A 21625-nucleotide genomic window follows, 5' to 3' on the forward strand; every position below is an offset into this window, starting at 1 on the left:
GGACAACAACACGGTCCTACAGCAGTTTTTGAGGATGAGTTGACCGACCACTCGAATCGAGTTTACGGCCAACATTCCCAGGACGGCCTCAGAAGGTCAAACATCAGTGTGTGCGACGAGTTCTCTATGTACAAAATATTTACATTTGTTCAGAAAATTACAGTACGAAGACACGAGTGGTGATGGTATACTGTATTCAATGTCCAGTCCCTATAGGCGATTCATCTGAAAACATCACACGGGGCTGTGCCCATAGGCGTTGAGAAATATTTTTTACGCTAGGTCCATAGGACTACCATTTTGCTCCAAACCAAGTAGGATAATTCAAGTATCCAAATATAAATAAGAGTTCTATACAATTGTGTTTTCCAATCATCTGCAAAAATAACACCCATTTTTGGGGGGTTCTTAGGCCAGGACATTTCCAAACTTAAACGCACTCGGGTGTAATCAAAAAGGAGCAGCGTATAACACAAGTCGTTCCAGGAAGGCCTGTGGATGCCGGTCTTCAGTGCTATATATGTCTCCGGGGTCAAAGGTCCAGCGTGAGCTCGGGACACCCAAAGTTCTCCAGCAGTTCCGATATTCGTCTAGTGCTTCTTCTTCTATCAAAGTTCCAGGTGCGTTCCGTGCCCTCAGGCGCTCACTCCGTCCTCTTCTATGACTCGGTTCATGCTGGTTCCGTGTGAAATATGACCCAAGGGATTGGTCAAGTCTCTCACGCTTCCCTGGCGCGATTGCTCATTCAGTCTGTGGGTGCTGCTGTGTCTCGAGTGGTCGGTGAGATGGGACATGCTGCCGTGGGGAAGACGCTCCTCGATTCCTCGGTAGCTGCATGGCGTGTACCTGAAAACAGAAAAAAAATACCGTTCAGTTCTTTGGACTCTATGACCTCCGCTCACATATTCCGTAAGGCTTTGCCACCAAAGTACTAATTACTCGGATCTCCATTTTATAGAAGAGGGAATACAAAACTATTGCCCATATTATACAGCCTAAATCTGCTGGAAACTATAAGGACAGTAACATGTCGGAGGGCGTACCTGCCGTCCCGAGAGCGATGGAGACTGCCGTGGTAACTGCTTATTTTGCTGTGGACGCTGCCCGCTTTGCTCCTTTGGTCATCCACCATTGCCAGCTGAGTGGACGAGGCATGAGTGGAGGTTCCCTGAGTGGACGTTCCCCGTGATTTCCTGATAACGGGCGTATTTGGATCTCGGAGGAGCGACTGGGCGAAATCCGGTTCCTGAAGCACCTGTCTGCTTTCGTTTACGGCTCTAAAGAGACACAAGGAGCTCAATGAACTTTGAGAACGAGGGAGATAAAACAATGCTCTTCAGCCTACTATTGTCCTACCACCAAAGGGATTAAACAAAGTACGGGAGAAGAGATGTTACAACAAGAGGCCATCATCTAACACTAGAGGGTCAGAGGCTTAGATGGAATGTAAAGCAGGTTTACTTTACTGAGATATTACCCCGTAACATTAAACATCAAAACGGGTCTATAACAAAAGTATGAGGACTTTTGAGTGGTGTTCTGGGTAGTGAGCGACCCAAAAGTATTTAATGTTTGGCCTCCTGAGGTTTTATACCGATCGCCCCGGGAGGAATCCCTTCAAAGTCAACTGTTGGGTGGTGAAGGTGGCCAAATCAACACCAAATTCCTAATTTCCCCAAGGATACGCGCGAGCGAGCAGCCTACACCACTCGCGTTCCTATAAACTCAACGTAAATACTGTCCTGCGTAGACGATCATATCAGGTCAATGGGTTGGACACTCACTCTTTTTTCTTGCGACCGTGGAAGAAGCTGGCCCATTCGAAGCAGGTCTTCTTGCTTCCAACCCAGAAGACGGAAGGTATGCCGACCACCAAGGCCATGAGGTATTTCATGAGGAAGAGAATAAGGTCGGGGCGGCTCGTTTGGGTCACCTGCATACATAAAACACAGAAGCAGACGGTTACGTTCTATCGACAAACAGTCATTTCAGAGGCGCGATCGATTCCGAATATTCCGGTCTTTAAAACACTCTTGTATCTCGTTGGGGACAAAGAGGATTCTTCAACATAGAGGACGCGATGACAGACGGCGCCGACGACTAACAAGAAGAATGTTTTTGTTGGAGCGTAAATTCTATTGTAAGAATAAAACGTAATCTTCTGGCAAAACAACTAGACGGTGCGGATCCTTCTGGAAGAAACCCAATTTATGATATGCTGAGGACTAATTTAAAGAAAAAAATAATAATCTAGTTGTAACATAAAAATAAACAAAGCCACCTTAACCCTTTGAGTGCCACGCCCCCATTCCTTTCTGACAGCCAACGTGTTAAAATTTCCGCTCTCATTTAGAGGGTGACGGCCCTGCAAGGGGGGGGGGGTGTTAAATTTATTTCCAAATCTCCGTCCCACCAGCTGCTTCGGTTCTTTGCTTGTGCACCTGGTGGGCTCAGGACCCGGCCCCCGCAAAACAAATGTTTCAGGGTATTCAGGAGACGGATTCCACCGGGAACAACTGGATATATATTGTGCATCCTTACAAAAGGCTGCCTGAACCAATCAGCAACAAGCAGCGACTTAATGGGGAGGAATAATCATGCAGATCCTGAGAACAAGAGGTTGAGATGACTGCTCACATGGGATACACATAATTTGGGTTAATATGTTTGTTGTTGTTTTTTTTTTAAATTTAATATGTAAACAGGGTTATATGGGTTAATTTAGCGTATAGAACTGTAAAACGAGAGGTTCCGGCAATCATTTAGGAAATAAAAGTAGAATTTGGGCAAACCGTCTTTTATTTCGGCATTATTGTCCTAATTCGGCCCCTAAGCTCACGCATTTCCTTGTGTACTTACGAGAACCGTTCTTAAATCAGTAAACAGTGTATTTGTTAATCGCAGGACTCCTGAAACCTTTACGCACTAATCCGGCAGACAATAAGAACACGCCGGCAGCCTCTGCCAGAAACCGCCTTCCCAACACAATGCGACGTGAAACATGCGTGCGAAGAGCCGGCGTTAAGTCCTGGCAGCCCAGGCTCTCCTTTATACCCGACGCCGCCGCGTGACTATAGCGGGGAGCTAGCGGCCGATCTCGTAACGGAAGGCGCTGCCAGCTTTGTTTGGGGCGAAAAACCTGCAAGCCTTTCTTCTGTCTATCGCACCCTTTACACTCCCCGTGACTCTGATTAATAGATAAGTGGCGGCCGGATATGGCTCGCCCCGGCACATGCGTCTTAAAGTGAAAATGAAAAAAAATATATATTTTTTTTAATATAAAAAAAAAAAAAGGCATTTAGCCAATTTCTACTTATTTATATAAAAAAAGGTGTCTTAATTTGGATGCTTATTTCCGGGAGCGCGTCTTTAACCTGCCGCGGTGGGCGGAGTCATGGTACAGCCGCTGGCGGTATGAATACGCACCCGCCACATTGTGACGGTCCGACTCACACCACAGCCGAGACTCCCTACAAGAAGTCAGCATGGAGGGCTAACAATTTAAATGACCTACGATGTTAACCATGCAAAAAAATAAATAATAATAATAATAAAAGCTTTCTAGTGTCGGTGAAGTTACGAATTTGCTCGGAGAGTCTCAGCTAAACTTTAGTAATGCTTTAAAAACATCTCTATTATCCAACATTGGACCTTATTTTCTGGTAAAGGTGTTTTTTTTTTTGGACACCGGACATGTACGCTTACATGTAAAGCCTAAAAACACAGAGCCGTCTGTCCTGTGTATACAGCAGACGTCTAAACTTTATGTCGACCCGAAAGTGAAACGCAGAGGCAATGATTTGGACAAATCTCCGAGCCTTAAAACAAGAAACAACAAGACGGGTATCAGAAATGTATCAGAAGTGTATCGCGGCGTCAGAGCCATCAAACGTTGCAAATCAAACGTTACTCGGCCACATCGAGGGTGCAGACGAGGCTTCATGGCAGGAATCCAAGTGATAGAAAGAAGGAAGGACTTTGAGGTGTCGTCAGTAACCCGGGAGTCTGAACACTGAGCTATTCCGAGCCTCGCTCTGCCTTATAAAGAGTCAACGCGGCCCTTTTTGGGGACGCAACAAAAGTATCGGAGAAAGCAGGCGGGGTGCTGGGTTGTATGGTCGGTGGCATGAATAGCAGGAAGAGGGAGGAGGTTCTGATGCTTTACAGATCTCACCTAGAGTATTGGGGACAGTTCTGGAGAATGGAAGGTACGGAAGCTTTATTTTATGGAGAGGCTGATAGATAAGTGGAACAGCCTCCCAACAGAAGTGGTAGAGGGTAATACAGTGAGGGTATTAAACATGCATGGGATAGACATACGGCTCCTGAATCTAAGACGAGACCAACGACTAATTAAGGTTTGAGTCTTTACAGCAGGAGAAACGGGCGACTAGACGGGGGCCGGATGGGGCCGGTTCAATGCTCCTAGCATAAACAACACATTGTGTTACAGTCGGCCGTATCTTTGTCAGGGAAAGCGAGGAGTTGAAAGTTTTTGAATCGTATCGGCCCAAAACCAAACACTTGAAGTAAGCTTTGTGATTAAATGAAATGTCAAGTCCGTCCGGGCGCTTTTTGTGCTTCGCTGACCCAGCTTGAGGGGAAGAGAGGAAACAACCCGGCTGAAAAATAATCCCGCGTGTCGTATTGCAGGAAGTGTCTTGGGGGGGCGAATAGAGCTCAGGCATGAAAAGAAAACAATGGCAAAAACGGGAAATACAGGTTTGGGGCTGACCTTCAGATTACACAATTCTGAAAGCGAGAGGCTGCCGTCCACGGAGGCCGCATGTTACAGCATCTCCTGCGGGAAACACGGCACGCAGTGGGCATTTAGTGGCAGCAGAAGAGCGTCTAACACTAGGGGGCGCACTTCGAATAATTTAGGATGTCTTTATAGCGTAGACCACAGACGGGGCCAAATCAGTACTGCCAGCCACCACCATCAAGGGGTCACAAGGATACATCTAGGGCAGAATCGGAGGATATATCGCTCGCCTCCAACGCATTGATCGGGATTAGCTTATGGGGGCTTTTAACGATTCTGCGCAGGCACAAAAGGCGGCACTACGGGGATCTATACTCTACACGAAATAAATCATAAACCTGACGCGGGGTCCAGATGTGCAGCCAACAGAAAGCTCCGTTTAATAATTAACGGGGAGGACGCGGCTGGATTATTGTGAAGGAGCAGTCAAGGAATTTATATGCTTTGAAGCAAAAAATGTATTGTCTCATAGAAACACAGAACCCGCCGGCGGATCGGCCCCATTCGGCCCCTGTCTAGTCGCCCTTTTCTTCTGCTGTAAAGACTCAAACCTTAATCAGTCGTTGGTCTTGTCTTAGATTCAGGAGCCGTATGCCTGTTCCATGCATGTTTACTACCCTCACTATATTACCCTCTACCACTTCTGCTGGGAGGCTGTTCCACTTATCTACCACCCTCAGTAAAATAGAACGTCCTTCCGTTCCATCTCATCCTCTGACCCTCAAGCGTTAGATTCTGGTCTCTTGTACTTTGTGAAATCCCTTTATTAATAGGACGTTCTCCTCTTCTCGATAATCAAAGACGGGGAAGAAGATACCCGGATTTACGTTATGAGGAAACACTGAACCAAGTCTGTTTACTTTAGAAAAGTGGCGTCTACGAGGAGACATGATGTCACTCCGGGGTACTTAAAGGTTAATAGAAGAACCTCTCAAGATAAGTGGTTTCATCGCGCAGGCTTTAAAGTTAAAATCAGGTCAAGACGCTAGAGAACCGCTGTCTGCAGCAAGGGCAGGAAAGATACGGAATCCACAGGGAGGACCCTATGGAAACAGTACCAGGAATACAATGGCTTTTGGACAGTAAAAGGTTAATTGGTCAGTGGGATATGGGGGTAAAAACAACAAGGAAAATAAAAAATGTCGGTGCGCTAAGCTAGTCTCAGGCTCAAATAATACAAATGTATAATATGAGGCCTACCAAACAGTGTGAGCGCTGCAAATACAGTGTGTTGGCTGTACAATGTATACAAAAAACAAAATACTGTCTGCGCTTCTCACCCTAATAAAGTTGGCAACAAATCTATAAACATAATATAAATGAGAGGTTTTGGTTATATGAATTGGCCAAAGCATAATTAAGCTCACCCGCCACGTCAAGGCACACTCTCAATAGGGTGAGAACCGACTCTCACCTCCTACATAGTGGGCACACAAAGCAGTTTATACGGCTACCAAAACCTTATTAATGTGTTGGGGGAGGTGCAATTAAACCTCCTCCCATTTAACCCCTGGACAGCAAGCTGCAACCAGACTGATGAGGAGCCAACAACCTCAAATATGTGCAAACAGGGAAAAGAAGAAGAACAGGGAAAAACAACAAAGAAGTATTCCAGGTAAAGGGAGCACGAGACCGTCAATGTGCTGATCCTTGAGTGACATTACTTATTTAGATAAGGGAACAGGTAGTACATGCATGGAGTTGTCTCCCGGCAGATGTGGACGACACAGCGTAGCTACACAGATAAATTAGCTGTGATTGTACTGGTATGTGCCACCGGCTGCCACCAGGACTGGTTAGTGCTTGTTCACACGCTTCCAGTGCTTTGTCCTGTAGTGATAGGGGTTGGTGCGCGGCATAAGGCCAGGCAGAAGATAGCCGGCGTTATTCCTAACTGGTCATCAAAGGGACGGGGCTCAGGCTCACGGCAGAGGGATTGGGGGCCGCAAGACTCCAGTCCTTGAGGGCCATAATTGTTGGAAATCCCGGCTCGACAACAGCCATCTCAATTAAAAATACATGTTCCTGGGCAAGGATACGGAGAATACCTGGCCCGCGTGTGGCCCTCAAGGACTGAAGATGTGCAGGTCTGCGATAAAAGGAACAGTTCTGGGGAAAATAGAAAAATATAAAATGCTCATTACAACATGAGACCAGAATCTAACCCCAAGATGTAATTATTTACTTTACTGAGAGGGTGGTAGATAAGTGGAGCAGCCTCCCAGCAGAAATGGTAGAGGGTAATACAGTGGGGGAATTTAAACATGCATGGGATAGACATCCGGCTCCTGAATCTAAGACGAGACCAACGACTGATTAGTGTTTGAGTCTTTACAGCAGGAGAAACACGTTTAGAAAATATCATTTTTTTTGGTTATTTTTCTGTCTGGCAGTGAATGTGTTAAAGAGAGGAAGTAAAGGCGATTCGCCGTTCCCAGTTCAGGAGGTAGTGAGTGATCGGGATTACCGGTGGAGTCTGAACCTGACCTGGCACAGCTCTGCAGGAACACGTTCGTAAAGCGAGTGTGAGCGGGAGGCTCGGGACCTCCGGAGAGGCATACGGAGCCCCCGGCAGGAATCTTCACTCAGCGGCGATCACTCGGTTCCAGTAATACCCCGGGTAACAGTTCACGATGGAAGATTTGAACACTAAATGCAGCGCTAGGATTGCCATTCCTGATGGCCAAACTTTTCTTGGAAATAATTCTCTAATTGTGTAATAGTTTTTATAAATACGGTAATATTTTTTGCCGCGATCACTTAATTGTCATGCGACGCAAAAGATGGCATTGATAGGCTGTTACCATAGTAACCAGGAAAAAAAAAAAAGTATTCCTTCAAGTTTGTAGGTGGGGCTTTTACGTGATTAAGTGATGTAAAGAAAAGAACAAAGTGACATATTATAGGGAGAAAATAAGGTTTTGTGTAAACGGGGCAGAAGCACTAAGCCGTCTCCCGTCCTGGGACATTCTTAAAATCTACAAACGTAAAATTATACTTTCTGACAATATAAGAATGATGACAACACGCCCCGCGGGGAACAATTTACAACGTTACACAGATACACGGAAAGCGACAGGATGGAGGAAAGCGATGGGGAGAAAGGGGTGTAAGGGCAGGGTATGGGCAGGTGTGTGTAAGAGCAGTGTATGTGTGTGTGTAAGGACCAGTGTACGTGTACTGTATATGTGTGTGTGTGTAATAGCAATGTATGTATGTGTGTTTATGGGAAGGTATGTGTAAAGGCAGTGTGTACGGACAGGCATGTGTTTATGGGCAGTGTATATGTGTGTTTACGGGCAAGTGTGTATGTGTGTGTGTGTGTGTTTATGGGCAGGTGTGTGTAAGGGTAGTGTATGTGTATATGTGTGGTTATGGGCAGGTGTGTGTAAAGGTCCTGGGAGGTAGGCTAACATTAGCCTTTTTTTTTTTTTTTTTTTTTACATTAAAAAAAACCTGCTGCTGTTGACTACTCTTCCCATGATACTCAGCCAGCATTATGGTGGACACCGGGCTGGCTAAGAATCATGGGAATTGTAGTTCACAGCTAGCATCTGCAGATATGATATGTTGGGATATAAATATAGATACATACACAGATGAATAGATAGATAAAATAAATAAATATATATCTATATATATATATCAGAATGAAATGCCAAATAAGCTGTGGCAGTCCTTCAGAAAAACAACAAAATTTTATGGGCCAGTTTTTAATAAATCCTGTAGATTGTAAGCTCGCAAGATCAGGGCCCTCTTCTCCTTTGCACCAGTTTGTTATTGCATGTGTTATGTCTTTATAAATTGTTCTTCTGACTGTAACAGCGCTGCGGAATCTGCCGGCGCTTTATAAATAAATATAATGTATTTAATGTACCCCACTCATGCATGCGCGTGTATACATCCACGACATGAGACCGCATTCACTGTGAGGATGGCGGTACACGCAGAGCGCTGCGAGCGAATAAATCTAATTACATCGAAAAGCAGCCCGGAAAAACAGGAAGTCATTAAATATAAGCGAACAACGTCAAAGCATATATTTGGATATTTCAACCCAATTATTCGTTATAGTGAGGAGTTAAACGGCATACCCCCCCCCATAAATACATACAGTTCAATTGGTGTATTTTACACCCACCCAGCTCCCAGGGGGCTTCCGGGGGTAGAAATGATTCTGAATGTGTAATTAACCCCTCGATTAAAGCTCTCCCATCTGGCACGGATATTCCATGGAGAAGAGAATTACTGCATTCTGCGGCATCTTCGTAACACGAAGCATCGCAATCCACAGACATTGTGATCTCGACAAACGCTCATCATTCTTGGGAGTTTTGGTTCATAAAGCGGATCTCCCAACAATTTTCTTTTATTCCCCGTATCGATTAAAAATATTTTTTCAGAAATACCGTATTTGCTCGATTATAAGACGACCCTGATTATAAGACGACCCCCCAAAATCTGAATATTAACTTAGGAAAAAAAGAAAAAGCCTGAATATAAGACGACCCTAAAGGAAAAAAGTTTTACCAGTAAATGTTAATTCATGTAAACTATTTTTTTAAATAAAAGCTATGATTGAGAAAAATATTTTTTTTGTTTTTATTTCTTGTATTTTCCAACCTGTCCCCCAGTTACGCACATCTGCCCCCAGGCTTGCCACTCCAATATGGCACTGTGGCCCATGATATGCCTTTTAACCCTCTATATGCCACTGTGCCCCATGGTATGCCTTTTGACCCCCTATGTGCCACTCTGCCTCCAGAAATGCCTTATACCCCTATATCCCATTCTGGCATTTAGGGGGTTAAAATGCATATTATGGGGCAGAGTGGCATATAGGGAGGTATAAGGCATTCCAGGAGGCAGTGGCATTAAGGGAGTTAAAAGGCATTGTATAGAGCACTCTATAAGGCATTTCAGGAGGCAGAGTGCTCTATTAAATGCCCCCTTAACGCCACTCTGCTTCCTGAAATGCCTTATAACTCCCTATATGCCACTCTGCCCCATAATATGCCTTTTAACCCCCTAAGTGCCAGAGTGGCATATAGGGGTATAAGGCATTCCAGAAATGCCCTATGTCCCCCATTTAACACACGCACACACACTTACCGGTGCTTCCAAATTCCTGCTGTATTGCCGGGGCAGCGGGTTGACGTCTCCTTCCGCTGCAGCCGGAAGGAGGTGGAGTTGGCAGCGGGGGGTTGTCTGCGTCCGTCGCGGATACCTTTCCCGGCTGTCAGAGATCAGAGTTCCGGCACCTGTGCAGGGAACTCTGATTTCTGACAGTCGGGGAAGGTATCCGCGACGGACGCAGACAACCCCCGCTGCTAGCCACACCTCCTTCCGGCTGCAGCGGACGTTGTCTACGCGGATCGCGTAGACGTCAACCCGCTGCCCCGGCAATACAGCAGGAAGCACCGGTAAGTAAGTGTGGGGGGGGGGAGACAGGAGGATCCAGGTCCCCTGCAGCGGTGCGGGGGATCTGGATCTTAGTCTCATAATCAGACCTCTATTTGAGGTCTGATTAGAAGACGACCCCGATTAGAAGACGAGGGGTATTTTTCAGAGCATTTGCTCTGAAAAAAACCTCGTCTTATAATCGAGCAAATACGGTATTGCTCTGTTTTCTTTTTTTTACCCCACTTGTAGTTTTTGCCCCCCATAATATAATGTTTTCAGCCATTTGTATGAGTTCTCGCTCTGTTATCTGAGCCCCGATCTACTAAACACCCCCACTCCTTATCATACTGCCTGTGAGGAACAATAGAGTGGCTCAGTCTTAATCACCCAGTCGGACTCTATAAATAATGAAAGTCTATGGAGGAACGGACTTCATTAGGGACATTGAAATACATCAAGGGATTAAACTAAAGGGGTATGTTTAAAATTGCGGTAGAGTAGGGGGTAATGTTCTATTTCTAATTCTAGTTTACAAAAATGGTAGTAGATACTTGGAATAGACTTTCAGTGGAAGTAGTACCGGCAAAACAATATAGCAATTCAAGGATGTTCTTTTCTGGCAATCTATGTATCAATGTAGTCTGCTAAGGGTAAGAGTGGGGGTGTCTAACAGCTGGGGAAGTACATGTGGGCAGAATGGTCATTGGTTAGGTAGGGCAATTGGCAAAGTTGGATGGGTAAAACAGGGCAAGGACTAAAGAAAGAGGATGACGGGCCACTGGAAAGACAGCCGCGTAAAGATCATAGTAACCGGTAGAACTGGGGACAAGCCATGAAAAAATTAAATATGTACAATAATACAAAAAATAAAAAGTGAAAAAAATGTAATATGTAGAATAATAATAAAAAAATAAGAAAAATAAAAAAATAAATAAAAAGCTAAATAATGAAAATCGGCCGGGTCTGATTGACGTCTAATCTTAACGGGGATTATCAAAATTTCTAATTGATTTGTCAGGATTTTGCGTTCGGATTATCGGGTGTTTAAACCGTAACAGGTTTTGACGTTTATGGTTACGGTCGTTTGGTGAATCATAGAAGGTTTTATTTCATTGTTCCTCTAAAAGGGGGAAAAAAAAACAGTAAATGTCTGATTCTTAATCCCTTGAGAGTGCAGAGAACTCTAAATGTCTTCTCCCTCTGCAAAATAAGATCGGTTGACTAAGTATTTGTCGACATTGTTGGGTGAAATGCGTTTCTTTACATTTTTAGGCGGGCCGAAATAAAAAAAACAAAAAACTCATAACTTTTCCCTCGCTGAAGCCCCTAGCTTCACGTCCCTGGCCACCTACTGCTGGTAATACCCGGGAACACTCTAGGTTTGCCCCGGAGTCTCCTGATAGAGAGATATATATATAACATATAATAAATATAAAATATATATCCCACTCTTTAAACATTCACATATGATTAGCAAAACTCTAAATAGACCTTATAAACCTAATAGAGGATGAACAAATATGATAAAATAACCATTTACACTAAATACTAGATATTCTAAATTGTTACACAAAAAAAAAAATGTACCAGTAGCACAAGATTAACATAAAAATCAGAATTATTGTTTTTGTAAAAAAAATTAAAAAATAAATAAAGGTTACTTTTGCAGATAAACTGCGGTCACGGCCATAACAACGAAAGCGTGTCCTCTGCAGAAATTCCATTCATTTGGTGGTTTTTTTGCCCGTTATTCTGGGTTCAAAGCAGATTTCCGCCAATTCTTTGGCCAAGCTCTGGGTCTGAAGTGCCTTCAAACCAGAGTGTATTTCGGTGACTGGGCACGGAATACAATTATTCCTTTCAGGTCCCTCAACCTCTTCTGCGTGGGAACCCAGCCAGATCTATTAAACGCTTCTGTAGTATTTAATTACACGCCTAGATCCTTCGGAACTCAAAAACATACATGAGATGGGGTCTCTACACATGCCACACAAGGCTGATATATACATATACATATATATACACACACACACACATATATATACATATTAAATAAAATATATATATTAATATAAATATATACATAATATATTAAATATATATATATATTAAACATAATTAAAAATATATATAAATATATATATTTTATATAAAATATACGTACAAAGATCACAAAGCCACCAGAGACAGGGAACCGAGAGGAAATTGGAACGCCAGAACAAAAATGCCTATTAACGAGAATCTTCTCTTTTTGCTCAAATTTATAGAATGTTCCGATTAAGAGCGTAGAAAGAAATCACCATGAGATATAAGGAGAGGGTTACCTGATAGGGGCACGGAATGTGATACTCCCGGCATCGCTCCTGTATCCACGTCGTCTCCCATACCCCGCGATAGGCCTGCTCGTAAAAATAGCAGCCAATCACCACCAGCAGGGGTACGAGGTAAAGGACGCTAAACACCCCGATACGGATCATGAACTTCACGAGCTTGTCTTGGTTTTCCTTCTCCAAGGGGATTTCGATCCGCACGCGGTTCAGGGAGATGATTCCGGCCAGCAGCAGCGAGACGCCGACCACCACGTCCAAGCAGAGCGGCGCCAGGACGAAGTACCTCAAGGCGTTGACGTCGTAGAGGCCCACGAAGCACACCCCGCTTATGTTGTCCCCTTCAATCTTGTTCATGGCGAGGAGGATGATGGTTAGGGTTCCCGGGATTCCCCAAGCGCTGGCGTGAAACAGTAGGGCTTTCTTCTCAATGGCTTCGCTTCCCCACTTGGGAACGGCCGCGAGGAACCACGTGATGGTCAAGATGACCCACCAAACGCTGCCGGCCATGGTGAAGAAATACAGCACCATGAAGAGCATGGTGCAGGCCTTGTTGTGAGATCCTTGGGTCACGGTGGAAGCTTTGTACTGGCCCGGGCTGGAAGCGTTGCACGCTACGCGGTCTTCTAAGAGGAAGCCGATGAAGAAAATTAAGGATACCATCATGTAGCAGACGGCGTAAAAGATGATGGGTCTCTCGGGGTAACGGAACCTGGTCACGTCGATGAGGAACGTAAGGAAGGTAAACAGGGTGGCGGAGAGGCAGACTATCGATATTACGCCGATGAAATATCGGGCAAAAGCCAGTTCTTCCCGGCGGAAGTACATATGCGGGCAGGGTGGGGAACAGTCACGGACCCCCAGGAAGGAGTAGCCTAATTCGGGGTCGACTTTCAGTTCTCTGGGACACCAGAAGCCGTAATCCCTCTGTACCCCATGGGGGGTATCTTCCGTGGGTTCTTTAGACGCGCTGATGTCAACCATTCGTGGGTATGGCTCATCACAATCAGGGAACCTGAGCGATAAGAAGAGATACGTCGTCGTCATCATCATCATCATCATCATCATCATCATCCAACATCACAAACTTTCTTCTATATTATTAACCCATTAATGACAATGCATTGTGAACCTGTACATGTACGGCTTCGTCGTGAAGGGGTTAATGTTCTGATCATCGTGTTCCTACGGTAGAACCCCACCATGATGCAATACGATCTCTCCCACTTTATCTACCATGCCCTGAATTATCTTAGCTTTCTATTCTTGGGATCTGCAGGATTATTCCTCCCCATTGAGTTCTCTCTCCCTGGTTGTTGCTGATTGCTGGTTGTTGCTGATTGGTTCAGGCAGTCTTTGTAAGGGGAGGGGGGGGGGACTGCTGATCAGACAACGCTAGCTCTGCCACAGGCCGCCTCTGATCTCATCTTCTATCGTGAACTTTTAAACTAAATCTCAAAAAAAGTTTTCATTTTAAATTAATAAATGTAGTTATGATAAAATGCTGTGAGGGCAACGGTTCCCTTTTAACCATACATTGCACAGGGCCAATCAAGCTCTAGTTGCTTATTGGGGAGGGATAAATGCCTTTGTTTCCACACTGCAAAAATCTTCTGGCTCCATCATTAATAGATCATATTCATAAACGATAAGCGCTTTTATCCAGTGCAGGAGCCGCGCATGTCGGAGTTCCTCTCTAGAGGGATACTTTATACTCATTGCTGGGTTGAATAACACATAAAAAGGCTTCCCATGACCTCCCGTGGCCCCAATCCTCACGGCCCCCACACAGCATGATTAAATGCCTGCCCACAAGCCCCCTTCTATAAGAGGATAGTCGCTTGCACTACAACAACAGGTGCGGTACAACAGTTCTGGGTATATTTACAAGTATAATAAAATGATTGACATTTAATATATTTTAATGTAACAAGTTAAATAAATAGAATAATAATAGTCATACAAAATACAAAAAAAATTATAATACAATACAAAAATAGTAATTCAAAATACTAATACTACAATACTAATAGCGCTATATAAAACAATAATAATTTCAAAAAATAGTAATCCAAAATAATAATAATAATAATAATAATACAAAAAATAAAAATAATAATCCCAAAACACTTACATATTATAAAAGTATTTAAATCTCATTGTACAGCGCTATGGAATTTGATGGCGCTATATAAAACAACCATAATAATAATAACTTAAGATTCATTTGTTCTGTTTTAGATGCGCGTGGCGTTCCGATTCCCGTTTATCTCTATTACGATGAGGTCATTATTCGGAACGCTGCCAAATATTTATATGATTGATAATCCGGCTCCTTTATGTTATTGGCTACGCGGTGTTTGCCGAACCTCACAATGCTTTCTCGTCCTTTATATATAAAGAGTTCTATTGAGTATCTGTGAAAATTAACCTTATTGACACAGCTGTCTCCATCCCAGACGCACCCCTGCCCTGGAACCTACATATGGCTTCAGTGAAAATGACAGACCACGGGACGCCAAGCATGCCCCCAAATCGCTTTGTAGGGAAAAGGTCACCTCTCTAAGCAAATGTAAGGAAGGTTTAATTACTGAGAGTGTGGATAAGTGGAGCGGCCTCCCAGCAGAAGTGGTAGAGGGTAATACAGTGAGGGTATTAAACATGCATGGGATAGACACACGGCTCCTGAATCTAAGACGAGACCAACGACTGATTAAGGTTTGAGTCTTTACAGCAGGAGAAACGGGCGACTAGACGGGGGCCGGATGGGTGTTATAGGAGTTTCCTTTTGGGTGAGTGACTTGAGTAAGTCTTTGATGTCAGAGGCTGAGGATAGCAGAGGTCTCTGTAAGAATTTAAGTGATGTCACTAACGTCCGGTGCAGAGAGAGGTCACGCTCGCGGTTTCAGCTGCCGCTCGCTGCCAACCCGTTCCTTGCGGTAAATCGGGGTCTCCGGCCCCACAAGAATCACGTTTCAGGTTTGTGCGGCGGAAAAGCGGAACTCGGGTTTTGATCATTTTCTTAAACTAAAGGCGGCGAAGTCTCATATCTGGATCCCAAGAACAGAAATTGTGAAAATGGGGTCCTTCACCCGTTGTACTGCGCTGTGGAATATGATGGCGCTATATATAACCATAACAATGATTAATAAATTTCCACTGGGCTCGGTGATTATTGTCCTTTATGCAGGGGGCATGTAAAATGTATCTCGTTGGTTACTACTGGACTACAACTCCTACCAACACCAGCCTGGACACCTTTGGCTTAAGGGAGGTAGTTGGAGATAAGCCTGGGGCGGTGTACAAAAACCCCCCATTCCCTGCTGTTTCTATACACATTATCGGGGCTTTTAGGGCTGTAGAACCCTGCGATACCCTCATACCCGGAAAACATTCCTAGAAAAGAGGGGCATCAGGGGAGGAGAGGGGGGCTCTTGGGAGGTATGCAATGTGAACCACACTGCTTGGCTGTTTAACCCTTTAAGTACTGCAATCGAGCTCAGTTCTCTCACCGGCTGCACTCCATTTCTTCTGGCCAAGGCACCCCGAACATGTCCATCAGCTTGGAGCAGTCCTTGTAGGCCCGCTGGCACAGCTTGCGGCACGGCAGGGTGACGCGGCCGTACTCGGTGCACACGGGGGCGTAGAGAGCGCACAGGAAGGGCCGCAGGTCCCGCGAACACTCCAAATTCACCATGGGGTGGAAGGGCTGCAGGAAAAAACACACGACGGCCGTCAGCACAAAATCCCAAGAACAGGCCAAACAAGCAGAGGGAGGTAGATAAGTGGAACAGCATCCCAGCAGAGGTGGTAGAGGGTAATACAGTGAGGGTATTAAACATGCATGGGATAGACATACGGCTCCTGAATCTAAGACGAGACCAACAACTGATTAAGGTTTGAGTCTTTACAGCAGGAGGAGCGGGTTTTTGTATACAGGTTTGCACTTGGTAATTACATTCCCTGCTTTGTTTCAGGTGAAAAGGTCACTTTAAGAAGCGCGGATTCTTGTGTCTAGACAAAAACCCTTAAGACACATCGCGTATACAGTTGTTGACTACACGCCTCGGCGTCTCACTCCGGACCTCCCTTGTGATTCTCTCCGACTTCGGGCATAATAATCAAAGCGTCTGACTTCGAAAACATTACGGGTTACTTTATCGCTTGAGTCAAGCCGCCCCGCTGAAAACACACGACTCAGAAGCGAACGGTCACAATTATACAATGGGATCTGTATTCTTTACTGAGAGGGTGGTAGGTAAGTGAAACAGTCTCCCAGCAGAGGTGGTAGAGGGTATTAAACATGCATGGGATAGACATACGGCTCCTGAATCTAGCACAAGTGGATGCTGTCCGGCCGGCGGGGACTGTGCATACAAGACAATGATTTGGTTTCATTTTAAAAGCCTGTAAATAACACATTTTTCACCAAAGAGGCCATGAATTCCGACACCTAAATATTATTTCTTCTCTGGGCTTCGGCTTAAACCCTTGTCGTCCGTCCGTAACTAGAGAAGATTTCATCCAAACAAGACTGGTATTCGTAAACGTCCTGCCAGGAGAGATATATGTCCCCGCAGCGCAGCGCACACGGCTGAATTCTTAAAGGGGAACGCCAACGATTTCTTCATTCCCCACATCAGGTTATCCTCCATCTTAAAGTTTTTGTTAACTTTATTTAACATGGAGAATGTTAAATAAAGTTAAAAAGAAAAAACCCCGATGTTTTAATGTAAGCCCTGTGCGGCCGCAGACCCCTAAGGCCGGCCCTGGTGGGGGCTTCCCGGCCCCTTAGAGTGGCGGACCCGGTCGCAGTTGCGGCGGGCTGAAGGGGCAGGTGCCCCTTATGCCCTGCGTTAATGCGGCCGTAGAGGCCGTATAGGCCCAGTCAGTCCGGTCCGGCCGCAGTTGCTGCTTGCTCCGGCAACAAGGTAAGTAGGGTGAAGGAGGGGGGTGCAGTGAGAAGGGGCAGAGGGGGGTTAGATAGTGAGAAATGGGGAGAGGGGATAGATAGTGAGAGGGGGTACATAGTGAGAAGGGGGAGCTTAAATGCCCGGGCCTATTTTTTTGTCCCAGTCCGGGCCTGGTGACAATACCACTAACATTATACCAGAATATAAATTTTTATTGGAGTATAAGGCACCCAGTTATAGAAAGCACCTTAAATATTTGGTAATCGCTTTTTTTTTTTTTGGGTTTTTAGTCTAGAGGATGATCTCATATTTTAAGAATTATTTTAAAAAATATATATATTTTTTTAAAATAATTCTTAAAATATGAGATCATCCTCTAGACTCTAAGACCCACGAAACTGAAAGTATAACTTAATACAGGTATATTTCAATTTTTTTTCTTCTACTTTGTACTTGTTTTGTTTGTGTTTATATCTATATATCTAAAAAATAAAAACAAAACAAACCACCATCGGTTTGGCTCCTGGGGGGGGGGTCCCCATGTTGGATATAAGCACATAAATAAAAAAAATAAAATGCTTTTTATATATATATATATATATATATATATATATATATATATATATATATATATATATATATATATATATATATATATTTACTCACAGAGTCCATTGCACACCATTCCAAATATTCCAAGCCCGGTGCTAGTAACCAGCAGTTTCCATATAAAACACTTTCAAAAAGATGGTCAGCACTCTAGGTCTTTAAATTGACAATTTCATTTTATTCAAAGTCAAGTCAACTTGACTTTGAATAAAATGAAATTGTCAATTTAAAGACCTAGAGTGCTGACCATCTTTTTGAAAGTGTTTTATATATATATATATATATATATATAAAAAAAAAAATAAAACAATTTTTTTTATTTTTTTAAATTAATATTTTTTTATTTTATATTATATTGGGTTTTCTTCCTAAATTCTAACGGAGATTATATCACAGCAGGAGACCAAAGACGATATTTATATTTATCCGCTGTTATTGGTTAATACGGTAAGCGCTGGAATTATACGGCGAGATCGGTTTTCAGAAGAGGAACAAGAAAGGCAAACAGACGCTGCGTTAAGTCAACGCGCCCGGACGCCAGGAGCTGTTTATACTGGGAGGACAGGAAGGTGAAAGACACTTAGATACCGAGCACAGCCGTAGTACTAACATTTACCCTCCTGCCAGGCCTGGCATCACTTCTATTTACAAAACCTACAGTGCTTTTAACCCTTCGGTTACCGGACACGAGGAATCCAGCGGTCTATGTGCCTGGAAATCATCAGGCTCAGAGATCTGCCCTAAAAACATACGTTTTCATCAAGAATATATAAAAACATCAGAAACGAACACGATTCATGCTCTATTTCTTATACAAATGTGTTAACGTGTAATTTATGTATCCCGAACCAAAGCAGAATTCAGGCTTGGAGCGAAGTCGGGGAGATTAGAGGTTTGACCTCGCGTACAACGTCCTGGTTTAACGAACAAACATGCCGTGTCCGCCGCAGCTTTTCAAAGCGCCAAGAAGTGGCCATGAGCCCCGGTACGTGGTTAAATTAAAAGGGCCCTCCGCCCGAGGCAGGCCATGGGAGAAGAAAGCCCTCCTCGCTCTGAGAACGTTACAAAGACCTCCTTTGTTACAAACATCTGCCTTTAAAATGTTTGCGGTTTAGAGGAGATCACAGCTTCGGAAAGGGAAAGCTTCATTCTATTGTTCCTAACTATAAAGTGTGTGTGTGTGCATGAGTGTATGTGTGTGCACGAGTGTGTGCGTGCATGTGTATATATATATATATATATATATATATATATATATATATATATATGTGTGTGTGTGTATATACCGTATATATATATATATATATATGTGTGTGTGTATGTATGTATGTATGTATGTATGTATGTATGTAGCTTCTTAATGCAGCATCTGAGAGTCGATGCAGAGATCTATACACAGCCCCCTCTTTTCTGCCTATTCTCGTGGGAATGAGACTTATTCATATGCTGATTACAGGGACCCGGCTTCACAGCCAGAAATGAAGCGCGTAGCAATCCATCTGAGAGAAGCCGATGGACATCTTGAGCTTCCAAATCGGTGAATACGTGGGTCTCTGGAGATTATCCTCCCATCGATACCAGCGTCGGCACGGCCTCCAACAAATATAATCAGGTTTGGGTTAAAATGGGTTATAAAAATTCATAGCTCCCCTTACAAAAAAAGGACAGGAAAACGTGGAAGAAAAAAAAAAATAAAAAAAAATATATATATATATATATATATATATATATATATATAATTTATTTTTTTTTAAATGCCCATATACTGTACCTACATATTTAACCAAACCTTTATAATCTAATAAAATCTGATGGTACCCACAATACACCCTGCAGAATCACAAAATGCAATCATGTCGCACAAATAACTAATTAATGGGAAAAAAATATATATATAAAAAATATATTGAACAATATATAATAAAAATAAAGGAGTCTCGTAATTAAAATATATATATATATATAAGTGTGTTTTTTTTTTATTCAAAGAACCCCAAAATCTTAGGATTTAATATAGGTTTTTACCATAAATAACTAAATAAGGAATTTATTTAATCACTACATAAGAGTCTCTTGAGGATCACTCCCTGGTCAGCTATTATAAATCTGAAGACAGAACTAATAAACCCTGAATTCTTTAAAATGAAACGAATTTTTTTTTTTTTTTTTTTTTTTTAATACAAATTTGAAAATTCCATGAAAATAAAATTCTATTCAACGCCCCCCCCCCCCCAAATAAATAAATAAATATATATTTTTTAAATTGTACTCAATTCTGTCTCAATTCCCTATTGGTTGACTGAGGACCGCCGAGCATGCTGGGAACTCTGATAGCTTGTTCTCACAGCGACCATTGTCTCAGCCAGTGACAAAAGAATCAAATTAACAAATGCTCTGTGACTTAACAGGGAATTTAGAGGGTTAAAATAAAAACATTAAACAGCCACAGTCTGTCATAAATCACAAATCTGTCCAAAAACTCCCCAAAAAACACAAAAGGGGAGCTTTGTGCTCCCGCCTCGAGCACATGGCACGTTATTTACCGAATTAATTAGCTGAAAAGCTGGCTGTAAGGATACGAGACGTTTATAAATAATATTTTTCTTATAAAAAGTAGGGGGAAAAAATCCCGAAACACACTTTTCTTGTTTTTGGACGCCCCGTGCTTGTTTGGTTTTGTCTTAGCGGAGTCCGAAGAAAAGGGGCGCTAAATAACTGAAACAAATTGGAAGAACAAGTTTCTGGTCGGAATTATTCGCTGCGAATGGGCACAAAGATGAGGGGCGTTTGAATTCAAATTAAGGGATTCTTTGTACTCTCTTTTTTTCAGGCCTACTCCTCTCACAATTCCATCTTGGTAACCATGGAAACCTCCCCCACAGAGCTGACGCCCCTTCATGCGTAGCAGCAGGCCAAGCTTAGCCAAGGGTGTGAAAAGGGTACAGAGTCAAAGGGCAGATTTGCCTCCAGAAAATCCAAATGCCAACTTTTGTCAGGCCACAAAAGCCTGGGTAACCATAGCAACCCCCATTCTGTGGGCCCTAGCTTGGGAAGCTTAGTCTTACTACGCCCCCCCCGACACATAAAAAAAACTGTCCGGTGGGCAATTAAATCTATGCCGGATTTTTTTTTTTTTTTTTTTAGCAATTATTTAATGTAATCATTATTATTCTGGAACTTATTCTATGTAAATTTAGAATTATTTTTTCCACCCAAATACAAAAAAAGCACTCTGCAGAATACCTCCATGCGTTTGCAAGGGGGGTGTTAATTTAAACGGGGCATCTCCTGCAGGGAATATAGATAGGGGGGCAAGCAAACAGGCAAAAGCATATGGGGGGGGGATTCCACAGGAGACACCGTGGAGATTAAAGGGGCCATCTCAGCTAGCATAGGCATTAAAATGTATACAATAATATAATACATGGGTCCCCAATCCAGACAGCTGGGAGATATAAGCCCCGCGGGGGTACAGTATACACGTTCATGCTTACTGCATTGATTGGTGGGCTACAGGAAAATGACAAAGACACAGCAGGAAGTAGACGGTGCAAGGAAAAAAACCTTCCCCCACTATGCTGGCAGAAAAAAAAAATACACATAAAAAA

General features: G+C 43.4%; 1 protein-coding gene across 2 annotated transcripts in view; it reads right to left on the minus strand.

Annotated features, from left to right (window-relative positions):
• Positions 1 to 635: 635 nt before the first annotated feature.
• LOC149274938 (frizzled-3) overlaps positions 636 to 21625 on the minus strand; it is a 29374-nt gene continuing 8384 nt past the window's right edge. For both annotated transcript variants that reach the window (XM_089505084.1, XM_089505085.1), the window contains 5 exons: positions 16008 to 16204; positions 12493 to 13510; positions 1785 to 1933; positions 1044 to 1277; positions 636 to 846 (listed from right to left, as the gene is read on the minus strand). In XM_089505084.1, the coding sequence (XP_089361210.1) occupies positions 636 to 846; positions 1044 to 1277; positions 1785 to 1933; positions 12493 to 13510; positions 16008 to 16204 (1809 nt within the window). The remainder of the gene's footprint in view (positions 847 to 1043; positions 1278 to 1784; positions 1934 to 12492; positions 13511 to 16007; positions 16205 to 21625) is intronic.

Source organism: Sceloporus occidentalis, unplaced genomic scaffold (assembly GCF_023333645.1).
Source record: "Sceloporus occidentalis isolate IW3139 unplaced genomic scaffold, rSceOcc1.0.p SCAF_309, whole genome shotgun sequence".
NCBI lineage: Eukaryota > Metazoa > Chordata > Lepidosauria > Squamata > Phrynosomatidae > Sceloporus > Sceloporus occidentalis.